Source organism: Chiloscyllium plagiosum, unplaced genomic scaffold (genome assembly GCF_037043375.1).
Source record: "Chiloscyllium plagiosum isolate Xiang-an unplaced genomic scaffold, Cpla_swu_hap1 HiC_scaffold_14, whole genome shotgun sequence".
In the NCBI taxonomy this organism is placed as follows: domain Eukaryota; kingdom Metazoa; phylum Chordata; class Chondrichthyes; order Orectolobiformes; family Hemiscylliidae; genus Chiloscyllium; species Chiloscyllium plagiosum.
The window spans coordinates 81,315,708-81,334,423 of NW_028270152.1; the positions used below are offsets into that span (position 1 = coordinate 81,315,708).

Below are 18,716 nucleotides of genomic sequence, written 5' to 3' on the forward strand. Positions count from 1 at the left end.
CATATTTCTGAACCTCTGTCTATATTCTTCTCGTACCAATTCATAAGAACTCAAAATAGCCTCTTTGACATCTGCATAATCTCTTGACCCCTCATCTGACAGCACTGCACATACCTCACAAGCTGTGCCCATCAGCTCAGTGTGAACTACAATTACCCATAGGTTCACTGGACACATCACCTGCCGAGCCAAGTTTTCAAATGAAATTTAAAAAGTTTTGACATTTTTCTCACCGAAATATGGCAATATGTTAACATAGTTGTATGCATCCTCACGTTTTTCCTTCACCTTCACCCTGCTAAGTTAACTTTCTTATCTAATTCCCGACTTCAGAATTTCAAATTCACTCTCTCTCTCTTTCCTTTTGCTCTCTTTCTCTTTATTCTCTGTCTCTTTCTGTCTTTTTATCTGCTAACTCCAATTGCTACATTTTCAATTTCAGTTTTTCTAACTCTACTGCAGTTGCCTGTCTCTCTGATGCACCAATGTGTTTGACCAACTCCAGTATGATTTCAGCTTTGCTTTTGTCCCTGGTTAAACCCAATTCTAATCTATCTGTTAATTCTAAAATATGTCCTTCTTCTGTCTTTCTAAACTTTCTTGGCAAATTTGGGATTCATCTTCAAACCCCAGAACCTCTTTAGTTATATTAAAAGCCATTTCTTTTAATTTAATCGACCACAAGGAAACAAAATTAAACCAATTTTCTCACCTGTTTTATTTGAAGATCTAGGTCAGTAGCTGTGAAGTGTTGGAATTTGCTTGGACCTTTTGTATCGCAAATCTGTTCAAATCTGTCCAAACCCCATACGACAAGCCCTCAAACTGTTATGATGTCGATGTAGAACCCCTCTGTTAATTAAAACCACACACCCTGAAAAGCTCACCTCGCCTCGTACTCTGTTAAAACATGAGTGACAGAGAAGTTCCAAATTCCACTATTAAAGGAAAAAAAATGCAATTTTGCTCGCTGAGCTTGAAGGTTCGTTTTCAGATGTTTCGTTACCATGACTAGGTAACATCATCAGTGAGAGTCTCTGGTGACACACTGGTAGTATGTCCTGACTCTCTACTGAGAGGTCTTGGTTTCTTAAGTTGGGTGATGTCATTTCAGTATTTTTTCAAGGGAATATAGATAGGATCTAAATTGATGTGTTTATTAATGCACTTCTGGTTAGAATGCCATCCCTCTAAGAACTTCCGTGTGTGTCTTTGTCTCGCCTGTCCTAGGATGCGTATGTTATCCCAGTCAAAGTGGTGTCCTTCTTTGTCTGTATATATGGGAACTAGTGATAGTGTGTCAGGTCTTTTCGTAGCCAGTGGTGTTCGTGTATCCTGGTAGCACGACAACAGAACGGTTTGAAATGGAGGAAAAATTATTTTATATACGCTGTAAAATCAGCGTGTGTTCAGATACGTAAGATTGTTCATATGTGTACAACACACTGAGAATGAACAACAGAGACACAGTTAATGAAAAATGATGCACGTGATGCAGAACAGTTATAAAGCATTAAAACATGATTTGAATATCATCTGAAGTGATATTTTCCCCTTCTCTCAATGTTCCCCCTTTTCTGGGATTCCCTCCTCTTGTCTCTCATTCTTATCAGGATGTGTGTTATAAATTCTTGCTTTCCCCTTTCTACCAGGAATTAAATATATTGAATTGCTGGGATATTTTCAAAGCTACTGTCTGCTATATTATTGAAGATAAAAATTCTGGCATCAGACCCAGCATTTGAACATGTTACTCTGTTGTACATGCACTGTAGAAAGGACCCAGAACACAGGAATTGCCAAAACATTGAGGGATGGACATCTACATCTTTTGATAATCCAGTTTTCTCATTTTTCATATTTCCTCATCTACATCCTCTCTTTCGTTCTCTGTTTGTTTCTAGTTAAGAAATCCACCAATTGTTCTTCGTGTCCCATCTCTCAAAACCCATTCTTTTGGTTTATATATATTGTTCTTGTCTTGATGCAATGTGCTTATAATTGAGCAAAAGACATGCGGGAGGAGCTGGCCAGAGTTAATTGGAAGGGGAGCCAATCAGGAAAGACCATAGAGCAGCAATGGCAGGAGTTTCTGGTGATAATTCAGTAGATAATATCAGAAATCCATCCGAAAGAAAATGAAACATGCTAATGGGAGAACAAGGTTGCCATGAGCGATAATGCAAGTCAGGGACAGCATCAAACCAAAAGAGAAAACATACAACGTGGTGAAGATTATTGGAAATCCAGAGAATTAATTGGCTCTGAAACTACATAAGACTGGGATCAATGACACTATGGAGCTCTTAGTAATGGTCAGGAAGAGAAACAGAGAGAAACACATTCACTTTAAGCGGAGAAGATGGCATTACACAAGGAAAAAGATTCAGATAAATTAAATAGTTGAATTAAAATCAGTTAAATGCTTTTTAGAAAATGTCAGATTGAAAGCATGACAGGGGAGAGAATCTCAGCAGAATGATAATTTGCAAATGGAAGTATTTCCACATCAAAAACCAGAGTAGGTCACTGAGTAGACGGCTGATGGGTGAATGAGTCTCGGTGTGAACTGGGGGACAGACAGCAGAATTGCATTGCAGATATTGCAGCTCAAACCTGCGTATTCATGTAGTGCAGTAGACCACAGCAGCAGGAGAAGCAGACCTGCATTCAAACACAACCTGTAGCATTTTTGCCCAGGATACTCCTTCAGTCTGCCATTACCATCAACTCTATCTATGGCTCCGTGATGAGTGTGGGTGAACATGTCAGGGTCAGAACCACGTGAACGTAAACCTGATGTTAACCCATTTAAGCTCCCTCACCTGACCAACAGATCGGATTAAAGCTCTGATGTCCTGCCAAATTCAGTCATAAATGGTAATGGATTATTAAACAAATGACGGAGGAAAGGGCTCCACAAGCGTTCCCATCCTAAATAATCGAACAGTCCTGCACATCAGTGTAAAAGACAAGGATGTAGTATTTGCACCATCCTCAGCCAGAAGTGTTGATTCGATGATCCACCTCACACACATCATGTTGCCCACAGAATCACGATGACAGTTTTCAATGAACTCGATTCGCTGCACGTGACATGCAGAAACAGCTGAACACAGTGGATACGACAAAGGCAATGGGCCCTGACACCATTCCTGCAATAGACTTCTGAAGACTTGTACTGTACAATAAGCCATGACTCTGGGGAAGCTGTTTCATTCCACCTCCAACTCTGACATCACCCTGCCAATGTGGAAAATTACTCAACTATGTCCAGTCCCTTAAGAGGAGAATAATTACAATCTGTCCAATTATCACACCCTCAGTCCCATCACGATAGGTCAATTGGTGGGAGATCTTTCTGACAGAGCTGTCAAGCAGCACAGAAATAACCTGCTCAGTATGGTTTCCGATAGATCCCCATGTGCAGATTGGTGCTGTTGTGGAAATGTCACTGGATTACTAATCCACACTAAGGTAATGGTCTGGAAACTGGTGGAATTTAAAAACAATTAGTAAAATATCGAGATCTAAAATCTGGTGACAGTAATAATTACCCTGAAGCCAATGTCACCTGTAAACAACAATTGCCTTCTGCAATGCGCTTTCGGATAGTAAATTTCCTGGTCTGGCATAAACATGACTCCAGTCACACAGACATGTGCGAAACTCTTCAATGGTTTCTGAAATGGCTCCAAAATTATCATCCCTGATTCTAATCTATCTCGCCCTGCCAGAGTTTTACATATTTCACTGAGGTCTCCATTCATTTTGCTAAAACACGTGGAATACAGGCCCAGTTGCCCCAAACTCTGCTCCCGCAATAAGCCTGCTATCCCAGAGATCAGTATCTAGGTAAGGAGACCAAAACTGCACACAATACTGCACGGTGTTCTAGATTTGTTCTCACCAAGCCCCTGTACAGCTACAGTAAGACATCCTTACTCCTGGACTCAAATCCCCGTGAACTGAAGGTCAGCACATCATTTACCTTCGTAACTGCTTTCTGTTCCTGCAATGTTGTTCTCAGTGACTGGTGTACAAGGAGATCCAGATCCTTTTCAATGTTACAGCTCCCCAAGTGGTGGATCTATGTACACTGGTAAGTGTCCCAATGCCAGTCCCAGTCTTTTTTTTCTGGTTTCAGAACTCACTGCCATGCATGGACCTCGAAGGTCGGTGAAAACTGAAACAAAAAGAAGCGTAAGTCCCTTTATAGAGTAACATTTTCCAACTTTTTCAAATGGTATGCTGCTGTTCTATTTTTCCCACCATAGGGCACAACTTCATATCTATCCACATTGGTCATCATCTGCCACATATTTGTACAAACACTCCACTTGTCTCAGTCACCTTGGAGCTTTTTTACATCCTCCTCACCCACTCACATTCCGACGTCGATTAGTGCTATCTGCAGGCTTGGAAACATTGCATTTGATTTCCTCTAACAAAAGTATGGTGTGTAATTGAAATAGCTAGGGCCCAAGCACTGAATCCTGCTGTACCCCCAAGATGTCCGCTCCAAAAAAAATTGACTTATTCTTACTCACTGTTTCCTGTTAGTTATTCCATTCTAAAGTCAAGCCCTTCTATTAGCCCCAGTCCCATAACTTTCGAATTTGCATAGTTGGCTTGGGGTTTTATCAAAAATCTTACCGAAAATCCAATCGTATCGCATTGATTGCTTCTCCATCGTACTGCTAAAAGTCAGTTTCTAAAATATGATTCTCATTTGATAACTCTCTGTTGACTTTGTCTCAGCCCATTACTTTCAGTAAAAATACTTTCTCCATATCGTTAATTTGCTAATTTAATTCTATTCCCTTTTTCTCTCTCACCAGATTTAAGTTTCCTAGTATTGCTGGGAAGTTTGTTTTTACTTTTATTTTCTTCTGTGAAGACTTAACTGAAATATTTGCTGCATAGTTCTGCCATTTCCCAGTTTTACAATCTCCATTCCCTGGTTTCAGACTGTAAGGAACTGTTTTTCCCCTTAATTTTGCCATTGACATACTTTTTGAAGCTATTACAAGTTCACTCTTATTACCCTTGTGCATATAGAGTGTTCTGAAAACCATCAATTTCTGTCTTAAGCTTCCGAATCATTGACCTTGCACAACAGTGCACTCATAGAAGCACAGACTCTGCACTGGCAGATATGCAGCACAGTCTACATTAGTCCCACTTTTCTACACGAGCCCCAGAGCTGGGAATATTATGACACCTCAAGAGGTCGTCCAAGTACTTTGTTACAGCTGTGAGATTACTGTGACAACTCCATCTCCGGTAGTGCATTCCAGACCCCAAAACCCTCTGGGTGAAAAAAGAACCTTAACTCCTCTCTAAATCTGAAACTCTTTACTTTAAGAGTGTGCTCCCCTTGTTCTTCTCCCTCTCACTGAAAGGCACGGCTGATGTCCATGCCCCACGTTATCTTATCCTTCTGAATCACGTCCCCCTCAGTCTCCTCTGCTCCAACGAAAACAAACCGAGCTTATCCAGCCTCTCTTCATCGCTGACATGCTCCATCCCAGGGAACATCCTGGTGAATCCCCTTTGCACCCCCTCCAGTGCAATCACATCATTCTTGTAATGTGGTTACCAGAACTACACTCAGGATTCCATCTTGGCCGAACCAAAGTTCCGCATCGCTCATATCATCCGTGACTCGATGAATAATGGCTATTATTACGGTCTGCTTTGTCATCTTGTGCATTATCCTGTCAGGTCACATTCAGGGATATGTGAAGAAGCACCCTCTGAGCTTCCTTGTGTGTTGCCATTCATTGAGTCCTCACCTTATAGTTCCTTCTTCCAAAGTGCATCACCTCATATTTATCAGGGTTACATTCCATCTGTCATTGATCAGCCCATCTGACCATTCCAACTGTATATTCCTGGCATATACTTGCTTAATACTCTCTACCCATCCCCGCCAATATTCACAGACACACCATTTATGAATACCACAAATTATAAGGTTAAAGATCACACAACACCAGGTTCTAGTCCAACAGATTTATTCGGAGGCACTATCTTTCGAAGCACTGCTTCTTCATCAGCTGGTTGTGCGCTTTGAAATCTCGTGTCTCCGAATAAACCTGTTGGACTATAACCTGGTAATGTGTGATTTTTAACTGTGTCTACTTCAGTCCAACACTGGCACCTCCGAATCACAAATAATAAGGGACATAGCACTGATCCCTGTGGCACACAATTGGACACCGGCCTCCAGTCACACAAACAGGCTTCTATCACAACCCTTTGTCTCTGACCACTAAGTTGATTTCGGAGCAAGTCACAAATGATTCCTATCTAGTCCCTGATTATTCTGTTCCACTTGACACACTTGTAGATTATCTGGGGTTTCTCCCTAATCTTGCCCTGCCAGCAGGTTTCCAGGAGAAAGTGAGGTCTGCAGATGCTGGAGATCAAAGTTGAAACTTTATTGCTGGAACAGCACAGCAGGTCAGGCAGCAACCAGGGAACAGGAGATTCGACGTTTCGGGCACAGGCCCTTCTGTGATGCTGGCGATTTACATGAATCATATGAAGTCTGTGTGCAGATGCAGCAAGTGATTTGTAAGGGAAGTGGAATTATGTTGTTTCTGGCAAAGGGTATCATGTTCAATTAGGAATGGTTTTGTTGCATTGCTGAGACCACATCTAAAACACGTCTAAGCAATTTTGATACACTAAACTAAAATAAAGGACATAATCATTTGGGGGATTATCAGTTTCGATCTTAGATGAGAAATCTTATTGAACCATATGTGACTTTCTGGAAAGTGGATCAATTGGATGTATGTTTTCTCTTGTTAAAGAAAGTAAAGCTGGAGAATAAACTTTAAGAATAATATGTATTGATATTAACACACGTATTATGAAGACATCAACCAACATTTACAAATTACGCAGATGCATACAAACATGTCATCAAGTTATAAAGCGGGGGTATTTTCTGCTGACGAAAGGCACTGTGTACATAAACAGTAATGATGCCCTGTATATAGTCCATTATCGTCCATTCCAGACCATGTTGACAGAGAGCGCACATGGCCCGGTTTGGTGTTCAGATGACATTATTGTTTGGTCCAGAGAGGGAGAAAAAATGTTTCCTGTCTGAGAATCAGCAGCCGATTAATCCCTCTCTCTTACTTTGTTCCGCCCGATAGTGAAGTGTGAGACCATAAAATCCCTAAGTTATCATTACCACTTCTGAAGGATTTCTGGTGAGAATTCATTGGAATCTCGCCACTGCCTGAAGCAAAGGGAAATCAGCCAAATCCATCTGTTCCAGAAATAAATCCCATTTCCAGCAGCTTTTGTCAGCAGAATAACTTTTGAACACCATTATTTTACCATTTATTTTGAGTTCAACTTCCTGTATCTCGCATTTTTCTCTAAAATGACCAAGTCTGAAGCAAAGTCATTGGCCACATCACTAAAAGGGCTTCATTTAAAATTTGTTGTAAACAGTGGAGGAATGAGACTCGAAAAGGAAACTGTGACCCTCCAACATTGGTCAGAACACAAATGAAAAATTCGCAAAGGGCTGTTCAAGTGGAAATTCCCTTTCCCAGACGTCTGTGGTGCCGGGATGTTTGCACTTATTCAAAGTTGCGTTGTATTCAAACGTTTGAAACAAAAGGGAATGTTGGAAAATGGTATACAGACAGCAAAGCTGAGATCTTATACCTGGTGGAACAGTGACAAAGTGTCGAATGAACAACTCCTGCTCCTCAGTCCTATGTTCCTATGTTCTATTCAGACGCTCAAACCAATCTCTTGCACTAGTGTCTTTGGGGGCAACTTGCTCCAAATACTTGGTCCACAGTAACATAGGATCGCATTCAGCCCCTCAAGACTGTCACACACAGTTTGGTGTGGGTTGGAAAATATTAATGGGAAATCGAGGCTGGGATTGAAAGATGCCTCTGGTCTCTTTACAGAGTGTCTACTCTGTGTAACTTGTGCTTAATTTGTTGGTTATGGTGTAGGTCCAGATTCACTGTGAATACAACCCCCATACCTCATCAGAGATGCATCACAACAATACTTTACTCTCTCTGACTGCAAAATCAATAACAGGACGTTCAGGAAAATTACAACCAGTAACTTTGTAATTATAGAATATGAGAACATATGGAACAGAATCAGTTAATTTGGACGATCACATTATTGTATGCAATCATGGCTGACCTACTGTTAGCATTAACTCCTCTTTAATGCCCAATTCTTCACTTCCCTCAGCCCTCCGACAGGTCAAAATTCTACCTATCTCCTCCTGAAATGCTTTCAGTGATGTAGCTCCCCTAATTGTCTAGCCCAGGTATTTCCTGACATTGATTACCCTCTGTGTGAGGAAAATGCTCCCTACACATACAATGTCACTTATTGATACGAACAAGGAGTTAACACGGGGTTCAGGAAAGAGTGAATGGCCTTGATATCAAGGCCGTATTTGACTGAGGGTGTCATCGGGACCACCTATTTATCTGAGCTTAATAGGAATCAGGTGTAACCTCCCCCTGGTTGGCGTCTTCCAGACTACAATGGAAGATGTTTGTGGTCGGTCGCTGACAATCCTCTCAGTTCCAGGACATCTCTGCAGGAGATACTCAGGGTAGCTTTCTCAGTACAAACATCTTCAGCTGCTTCATCAATGTCTACACCCACGCCCCCAGCACCCCCCACTCTATCCATCATGAGATCAGAAGTGAAGATCACACGATGTTCAGAACATTTAGTCCTCCCTCAGCTCCTGAACCAGTCTCTCTGTCCATGTTCAGCAAGACCTGGACAGCATTCAGATTTGTGCTGCTAAAATGTCAGTAACATTCATGTAACAGCACGGCCAGGCAGTGCACATTCCCACAGTTAAAAGTGGAGCTTATTCAGCATCTCAAACTGATCACACAAGGATATGTGGAAGCCATTCAGACGTGGAAACTACTGAACAAAAAGGGGGACAGCGAATTCAATCTTCCTGCCTGTTCCACGAGAAGAGGAGGGGTCCAGTCAGTGCATCAAGTTGTTAAACAGGAACAGGCTGAAATTTATCAGAGGCTTGACCCTGTTCCACTCTACGCGGTAGAGGCCATTCAGCCCCTCGAGACACTCATACAGGATTAGGAGGGTGTCATTGATGCTCCAACATGACAACCTAATTTAGCAGAGACTGGACTCATAGCCGACTCCACGATGTCCCTCGTGACTTCAATGCCTGTGGAACATATGATACTTTAATAGGGTTTCCTGGCAGTGAGGAAGGAAGCCAAATGGCTTGTGCCAAGTCTCAAGGAGACATCTTTCATCCCCGAGAAGACAGGCCCGTGTTCTCCATGGAGGTCAGAAGCTGGTGGGAATGGTTAACTGGTTTAGAATGAAGGTATTTTGGTTCCTGACGGGATTGTGCATACATAACGTTCAGTGCAGGATTACACACCAAATGAACTGTATTAATGTGGGGAGAGTTTATTGAGAGTTTGTCTCTCTCAATCGGAATGGGGAGTGGGATGGTGTGAGGGGAATATTTTCAGAAACTCTTAAAGTATCGGCAATCCTCTAACCCGAGTAATAAATAAGTCATGGAATTTATCACCGTATCAGTGCCTGTTCAGAGCATCGTGAGTGACTGTCGCTCCCCACCCCCCGCTCCAAGGTTCAAGATAATCACCTCTCATTCTCTCATAACGCTTGAGATTAACAAACACTCACTCCTCGTAGTATCATCATACCAGGGATTAGTCATAGAGTCATAGAGATGTACAGCATGGAAACACACCCTTTAATCCCACCTGTCCATGCCGACCAGATATCCCAAATCAATCTAGTCCCAGCTGCCAACATCCGTCCCATATCCCTCCAAACCCTTCCTATTCATGCACCCATCCAAATGCCTCTTAAATGTTGCAATTGTACCAGCCTCCATCACTTTCTCTGGCAGCTCATTCCATACACGCACCACCCTCTGTGTGAAAACTTTGCCCCTTAGGTCTCTTTTATATCTTTCCTCTCTCACCCTCTGGTGAAACTCCATTACACTCTATCTGTGACAAGGCAATCATTCCTCATAAAGGAGAGAAAATCAGTCCACGATATCCCAAAGACTGCCTCAACAACACTCTCAGGGTTGATCACAATTACTGCTTTTCCTCAATTAGACCTCTTCGATTCTTTCATGTGCCATAAATAACCATTCTTTCTCTATACACTAGGATCGATGTGGAATTTAGAACTTCCTTACATCTGTGTGTCAGCATAAATAAAATCAGCACCAGAGGTACTCATGGTGATGAACATCATGCTTGGGTAGAGGCTAAGAAAGAATGCACTTGAAATAAGGAATGGTCACCTACCTGAATGGAAATGAGCTGTTGGAATATGGGAAACCAGCAGAGAAAGGGGGCTATCTTTCCTTTTGTTCTGCCTTCACAGCATGTGTGCAGCACTGATCAGGCCAGCATTTCATGCCGATCTTGAACTAAGTGGCTGGTTCAGCTGTTCCACAGGACAGTAAATATTAAAACACATTGCTGTGGTTTCACAGTCCTACACAGACCTGACCGGGGAAGGATGGCCCATTGCCTTCTCTTAAGGACAGGAGGTAAGCAGATGGGTTTTTTATAATTAATGATAATAGTTTCATTTCAATGCCACCAATTTCTTTCATGAGATATCAACAGATTATTATTCTGTTGCTCGAGATTATGAGTGAACGACCTGAGCACCATGCACTATCTTCCCGTCTGACAGATTCTGTGGAGAGAACAAGAGAAACATCTCAAATGCAATTATTTTGTAAGTGACACGTAGTTAAAAGGGACTTGAAACAGGTGAATCCGGATTTAACAAAGGCACAGATGATGATTTACTCAGAAGTTGCACTGAGGCTGAGGAGGAGACTGGGATATCATGATGATGTTATTGGACAGTATTAGGGAGTGGGGAGGAGATGGGAATGTAGATCTGTGAAGGGCTAGAAAGATTATGGAGTTTTAGAACAGTTTACTTCTTCCTCGCATATTGGTGTGGAATTTGTACCTAGTAATTTACAAGTTACAATTTCTAAGGAATGGAATTTTTGATTGGAACTGCAAACGTTGACTGCCAACTTTTAATATTTTTAATAATATGAGCAGCAATTTAGTTTAACCTGCTTTAATGGACAGTTAGAATGACTTACCAGGAACACCAACTATCACAACGATGGGACAGTAACCATCTTAAAAAGTCCAAAGAATATCCTGTATCCGTGATGCTATTGACATCCAAGGCTGGGAAAGCCTGTAAAGACCCGAGAATAAACTCCTGATCCATCGTTGGAACATTCCACTCGAATGTTCTCAGATTCTGATCTCTCTTCCCCCTCTCTCTGGAGCTGCTGATCCCTGTTATTGCTGTCGGTAATACTCCCACTCATACCATGGGATACCACATGGAACTGAGCCCGTTTATCATTAAAAGATGAGAACCCAACACTGGGATAATTACTATCCACGGAGATGGACATTATTCACAGTCACTGGACAAATAGCTCCAGTCACCCCTTTTAATTCAATACTGTTTTATTAAAGTTCCAAATAATGATCAAAATGTATACATTCTGGATGGGATATGAGAGGGTGACTAAGTGAAGGAATGTTGTGTCGGGTAAATTATTGAGTTAGCCATTCAATCTGCCTTGGATATGGGAGTAATGCGAGAGGATAATCGGAACATAAATACGCTTCTCTGTTCTTAAATGGAAATTTCAGACCCTGTGAGGGGAATATTCTCAGAAGCTCTTAAACTATCGACAATGATGTACCCCGAGTAAAATTTATCACCGTATCAGTGTCAATTCTCAAGGCGACATCTTCCATCTCCGAGAGGATAGACCCATGTTCTCCGTGGAGGTCAGAAGTTGGTGGGAATAATTAACTGGTTTAGAGTGAAGACATTGTGGCTGTTGTCGGGATTGTGCATAACATGACGTTCAGTGCAGGATCACACAGCAAATGAACTGTATTTATGTGGGGAGAGTTTATTCAACGACTGGCCCTCTGTCTCTTTTAATCGGCATGGGGAGTCGGGTGATGTGAGGGGAATATTCTCAGAAACTCTTAAACTATCGACAATCATGTAACCCGAGTAAAAAAGAAGCAATGGAATTTATCACCGTATCAGTGTCTCTTCAGAACATCGTGAGTGATTGTCGCTCCCCCTCAAGGTTCAATACAATCATCTCTCATTCTCTCACAGTGCTAGAGATTAATCTTCACTCACTCCTCATGGTACCATCATCCCAGGGATTAATCCGGTGAAACTCCATTGCACTCTCTCTGTGGCAAGGCGATCATTCCTTATAAAGGAGAGAAAATCAGTCCACAATATCCCAAAGACTGCCTCAACAACACTCTCAGGGTTGATCACAATAATTCTTTTTCCTCATTTAGACATATCCGTTTCTTTCCTGTTGTGTAAAAAAAGCCTTTACTTCTCGCTACACTGTGAATGATGTGCAGTTTAAATGCTGCTTACATCTCTATGTCAGCATCAATAAAGCCATTAGCAGAGTGTCAATAGAGATGCACATCATTCTCGGGGACAGACTAAGAAAGAATGCACTTAAAATAAGTAATGGTCACCTACCTGAATGGAAATAACTTGCAGGAACATGGATATCAGGCAGATCAAGGGAGCTATATTTCCTTTTGTTCTTCCATCACGAGATGTGTGCAGCCCTGGTCAGACCAGAATTTTATGAGTGGCTGGTTCAGCTCTTCCACAGGACAGTGAAGAGTAAAACACATTGCTGTGTGTTTGCAGTCACATAGAGACCTGACCAGGGAAGGATAACCTATTGCTTTCTCTGAACGACATGAGACAAGCAGATGGGATTTTTATAATTAATGTTGATGGTTTAATTTTAATGTCACCAATTTCCTTCATGAGATATCAATAGCTTATTATTCTGTGTCTCGAGATAATGAGTGAACGACGAGCACCACGCACTATCTTCCCGTCTGACAGATTCTGTGCAGAGAACAAGAGAAACATCTCGACTGCAATTACTTAGTAATAAATACATGGTTAGAAGACTCTAAAAACAGGTGAATCCGGATTTAACAAAGGCACAAATGATGGTTTACTCAGAAGTTGCACTGAGGCTGAGGAGTAGACTGGGATATCATGATGATGGTATTGGACAAGATTAGTGAGTGAGGAGGATATAGAAATGTAGATCTGTGAAGGGTTTGAACCATTATGGATTTTTAGAACAGCCTACTTGCTCCTCGCATCTTTGTGAGTAATTTGTAAATACTAATTTACAAGTTATAATTTCTGAGGAATGGAAATTTTGATTGGAACTGAAAACGTTGACTTCCAACTTTTCAATTTTTAAATAATATGAGAATCAATTCAGTTTAACCTGCTTTAATGGACAGTTAGAATGACTTACCAGGAACACCACCTACCGCGAGGATTGGATAGTAACCACCTTGAATAATCCAAAGGATATCCTGGATCCGTGATGCTAGTGATATCCAAGGCTGGAACATTCCAGTTTAATGTTCTCAGGTTCTGATCCATTGTTTGAACATTCCAGTCTAATATTCTCAGATTCTGATCCATTGGTGGAACATTCCAGTTTAATGTTTTCAGATTCTGATCTTACCTTCCCCCTCTCTCGGGTTCTGCTGATCCTTGTTAGTGCTGTTGGTGATGCTCCTGTTCATACTATCGCATAACACATGGAACTGAGCTCATTTATCATTAGAAAGATGGGAAACCTCCACTGGGATAAGTATCATGCATGGAGACTGACATTAATCAAAGCCATTGAGCAAATAGCTCCAGCCAACACCTTTTAATACAATACCGTTTTTATTAATATTCAAAATAATGATTGAAATTTACACATTCTGGATGGAATGTGTAAGGTTGACTGAGGGAACGAATGTTGGGGCTGGTAGATCAATTGGGTGTAACTATTCAATCTGCCTTGGATATGGGAGTAATGCCAGATGTTTATCGGAGCATAAATATGCTTCTATGTTTATAAATGGAAACATGCATCCTGTAACTACTGCTCAGGCATCACAAAATCAATAAGAGATTGAGAGAACTTTTATAGTCCATGATCTGAAGATAAAAAATGCCTAACGTGGGGTTATAACAGGCAGACGGCATAGACATGTTAACAGAGAATTGTACCTAAGAGACAATGGGGACTACAGATGCTGGAGAATTCAGTGTGGATAAAATGTGGTGGTGGAAAAGGCACAGCTGGTCAGGCAACAACCGAGGAGTAAGTGATTCAATGTTTCAGGCAGGACCCTTCTTGAGGACTGTGGAGGAGGAAGGGGGCTGAGAGAAAATGGGTGGTGGGGATCCGGCTGGGGGAAAGGTAGGCAATACGTGGACGAAGGTAGGACGTGATAGTGATAGGTAGGTGGGGTGTATAGTTGGGAACGGAGATGGACAGGTAGGTGCCATCGAGAGAGCGGATCTGAATCCCAGGGCTGCATCTGGGATCTGGGTGGGGGAGAGAAGATTTGAAAATTAGTGAATTCAATGTTAATGCCTTGTTTTTGTAGGCTCCCGAGGCAGAAGATGGGGTGATCCCGGCAACATCCTGGTAAATCTCTTCTGAACCCTCTCCAGCTTAATAATATCCTCCCTATAACAGAACTGTACACAGTACAAAGGAAGAGTCTTTATCAATGTCCGAACAATATCAGCATGACTTCCCAACTTCTAAAGTCAATGAGCTAAGCAATGAAATAACCTGAAACACCCTGTCTATATGTGCCCCAAACTTAAAAGAATTATTGCTGCACCAGTGGATCCCTGTGTTCTACAACTCTATCAACGCACTATCATTAATTGCATAAGCCATTCCCTTGTCTGTTTTACCAAAATGCATTACCTCGCATTTATTCAAATTCTCGGTGGTACAGTGGTTAGCACTGCTGCCTCACAGCGCCTGAGACCCGGGTCAATTCCCGCCTCAGGCGACTGACTTTGTGGAGTTTGCACGTTCTCCTCGTGTCTGCGTGGGTTTCCTCCGGGTGCTCCGGTTTCCTCCCACAGTCCAAAGATGTGCAGGTCAGGTGAATTGGCCATGCTAAATTGCCCGTAGTGTGAGGTAAGGGGTAAATGTAAGGGTATGGGTGGGTTGCGCTTCGCCGGGTCGGTGTGGACTTGTTGGGCCGAAGGGCCTGTTTCCACGCTGTAATCTAATCTAATCTAAACTCCATCTGCCACACCTCATCCCAGTGAGTGATATCAGTCCCCCGTTAGCCTCCCCCTTCAGGTTTAAAAGAGCCTCCGCTCTCCAGAAGGCCTACAGTCACCAACCGTAAGTTTCCCAAAAACCCAGAGCTTGGTTTGCTTTGTGTAGCTGAATATGTGTTGCTGGTAAAGCACAGCAGGTCAGTCAGCATCCAAGGAACAGGAGAATCGACGTTTCGAGCATAAGCCCTTTTTCAGGAATCTTTGTGTAGGCAAATTGCTTTGTGTAGGCAAATTGCAGAGTGGGTAAGGAGAGGCTAGAAAGTAAACAGTTGCCAAGTATCACTTAATGATTTTAGCAAGACGGAATCCACATGTCAGAGGTTGGAAATAGTGACCAGTGTTTCTTTGGCCAGAGATTGTGCTCTTTCCTCGTCTCTGGTATTCGGTATTGATATCTTTTCGAGATCCTTCAGAGTGTGCCTGCAGGATTTCTTTTGCTAATATTGCAGACTACAGATAATCACAACTTAAGCTGGGAATCATAACCGACCAATTAAAGATGTTCATATTTTTCTCGATAGCAGAGCACATGCACTCATCATCCTGTAGTTGAGTCTAATACATTTTATTTATTTAACAATGAGAACTGTTGCCTGTGTCTTTCAGTCATGTTAATCAGACTTTAATAAATGCATGCAGAGCTGAAAGCTGACACTTAAAATAGGACCCAAATTCTGGCCATGGTTTAAGTCTTGTCTAGTGGGTAGCACCCCTTCTTCAGGGCCAAAGAAGTGAATTTAATTTCAATCCATGATCTTGTAGTAATGTCACAATCTCTGGAGCAGATGGTCTGGATTCAAGTCCTGCCTGTTGTGGAGGTGTGTCACAGCATGTCAGAACAGGCTGATGAACAAACACACAGGCGAATCATGTTGCAGCTGTAGGGGCTATTGCTGAGGGGTGGCAGTGCCCCTACCTCTAAGCAGAAAGGTCGAGGTTCAAATCCCACATCGATGTTTCATTATATGTCTGAACACTAGGATTAAAATGATTTTGGAATTGTGACTTGATGGAGAAGGAAGAGATGTCAGAATTGAATGTCAGAGTTCAGTCCCAGGATGACTGACAGCAGAGCCATTTGTGTTGATTGGAGTCACATTTGCATCTTCTAGAGATTTATAAAATTATGGGAAGTGTGAAGTCAAGGTCTATTTTCCAGGGTAGGGATGATCAAAACTAAAGGGCAGAAGTTTAAGGTGGGAAGAGAAAGATTGAAGAGGGACCTAGAGGGCAACTGTTTCCCACAATGTGTGGTGCGTTTATGGAATGAGCTGCCAGAGGAAGTGGTGGAAGCTCGTAAAATTACAACATTTAAAAGGCATGTATATACGATTCGGAAGGGAACAGAGGGATATGGGACAAATGCTGACAAATGGGACAAGATTGATCCAGAATACCTGGTTGGCTTGGATGAGTCGAATTGTCTATTTCCCTGCTGTACAAGTCTACGATTCACGGATTCCATTGATCAAGATATCGTTGTAAACCACTGACTGTAAAACATTAAATAAACTTTGTCCACGATGCAACCAATCTTGATGTCATGTGCAAATTTGCTAATATTGGCTTTTACAATTCTCATCTAAGTCATTGATATAAATGACAAACACCAGAGGATGCAACACTTTTTCTTGTGAATCACATCTGTTCCCAGGATTCCAGTTTGAAAACAACCCTCCACCTACACCCTGTCTCCTGCCATTAAACAGATATACACAGTAACACACACATATCGAGACATAGGCACAGTCATGTCTTCAATACATGCGCAGATCTTTTATATTAAAACATGAATCTAGAGTTACAGTCATAAGGCAGGGGAATGATGTTGAGAAACATGTCAGGCAGGTCCGAACAGGAAACTAGAGTTGATGGGCCAAATGACCTTATTTCAATTTCCTATACAGTGTGGCCTTCAGATGACAGGAATAGTTTTATAGTGTGCAATGGAGGCTGTTTTTGATAAATACTTTACTGAACAGTCAATGGTGCTGTGCGATAGGTTTGAGGGGCTGAATGGTCTACATCTGTTCCCATTTGTTCTCTTATTTCTGAAAATAGGAGGCGACTTGCTGTGAGGTTAACACACTTTAAAATTAAAGGGTCTCCCGTATACGTCTGAGTTAAGGATATTCCTTTCTCCTTCGGACTGTGTGATGTGTGGTGCTATCATCGAGGAGAAAGTGAGGTCTGCAGATGCTGGAGATCAAAGTTGAAACTTTATTGCTGGAACAGCACAGCAGGTCAGGCAGCATCCAGGGAACAGGAGATTCGACGTTTCGGGCACAGGCCCTTCTTCAGGAATGAGCAGAGAGTGTTCAGCAGGAGAAGATAAAAGGTAGGGAGGAGGGACTTGGAGGAGGGGAGTTGGAAATGTGATAGGTGGAAAGAGGTCAAGGTGAGGGTGATAGGTCGGAGTAGGATGGAGGCGGAGAGGTCAAGAAGAAGACTGCAGGTCAGGAAGGCGGTGCCGGGCTGGAGGGATCCGGCTGAGACAAGGTGGGGGGAGGGGGGATGAAGAAACTGGTGAAGTCCAAGTTCATCCCCTGCGGTTGGAGGGTTCCCAGTCGGAAGATAAGACGCTCCTCCTCCGACCGTCGGGTTGTTGTGGTTTGGCGGTGGATGAGTCCAATGACCTGCATATCCTCGGTGGAGTGGGAGGGGGAGTTGAAATGCTGTGCCACAGGTTGGTTGGGTTGGTTCGTCCGGGTGGCCCAGAGGTGCTCTCTGAATCGCTCCGCAAGTAGGCGGCCTGTCTCCCCAATATAGAGGAGGCCACACCGGCTGCAGCGGATGCAGTAGATGATGTGGGTGGAGGTGCAGGTGAATCTGTGGCGGATATGGAAGTTTCCTTTGGGGCCTTGGAGAGAAGTGAGGGGGGAGGTGTGGGCGCAAGTGTTGCACCTCCTGCGGTTGCAAGGGAAGGTGCCGGGAGTGGTGGTTGGGTCGGTGGGGGGTGTGGATCTGACAAGGGAGTCGCGGAGGGAGTGGTCTCTACGGAAAGCTGATAGGGGAGGGGAGGGAAATATATCCTTGGTGCTGGGGTCTGTTTGGAGGTGGCGGAAGTGACGGCGGATGATGCGCTGTACATGGAGATTGGTGGGGTGGTAGGTGAGGACCAGTGGGGTTCTGTCCTGGTGGCGGTTGGAGGGGCGGGGCTCAAGGGCGGAGGAGCGGGAAATGGAGGAGATGCGGTGGAGGGCACCGTCGACCACGTCGGGGGGGAAATTGCGGTCCTTGAAGAAGGAGGCCATCTGTGTTGTACGTATTTTGAACTGGTCCTCCTGGGAGCAGATGCGGCGGAGACGAAGGAATTGGGAGAATGGGATGGCGTTTTTACAGGGGGCAGGATGGGAGGAGGTGTAGTCCAGGTAGCTGTGGGAGTCGGTTGGTTTGTAGTAGATGTCCGTGTTGATTCGGTCGCCTGAGAT

General features: G+C 43.0%; 1 protein-coding gene across 1 annotated transcript in view; it reads right to left on the reverse strand.

Moving 5' to 3' along the window:
* Positions 1-13,547, reverse strand: part of LOC148147999 (putative G protein-coupled receptor 139) — a 34,588-nt gene extending 21,041 nt beyond the window's left edge. The window contains exon 1 of the mRNA XM_087994000.1: positions 13,448-13,547. Coding sequence (XP_087850126.1) covers positions 13,448-13,547 — 100 coding nt within the window. The remainder of the gene's footprint in view (positions 1-13,447) is intronic.
* Between the last annotated feature and the right edge of the window lie 5,169 nt (positions 13,548-18,716).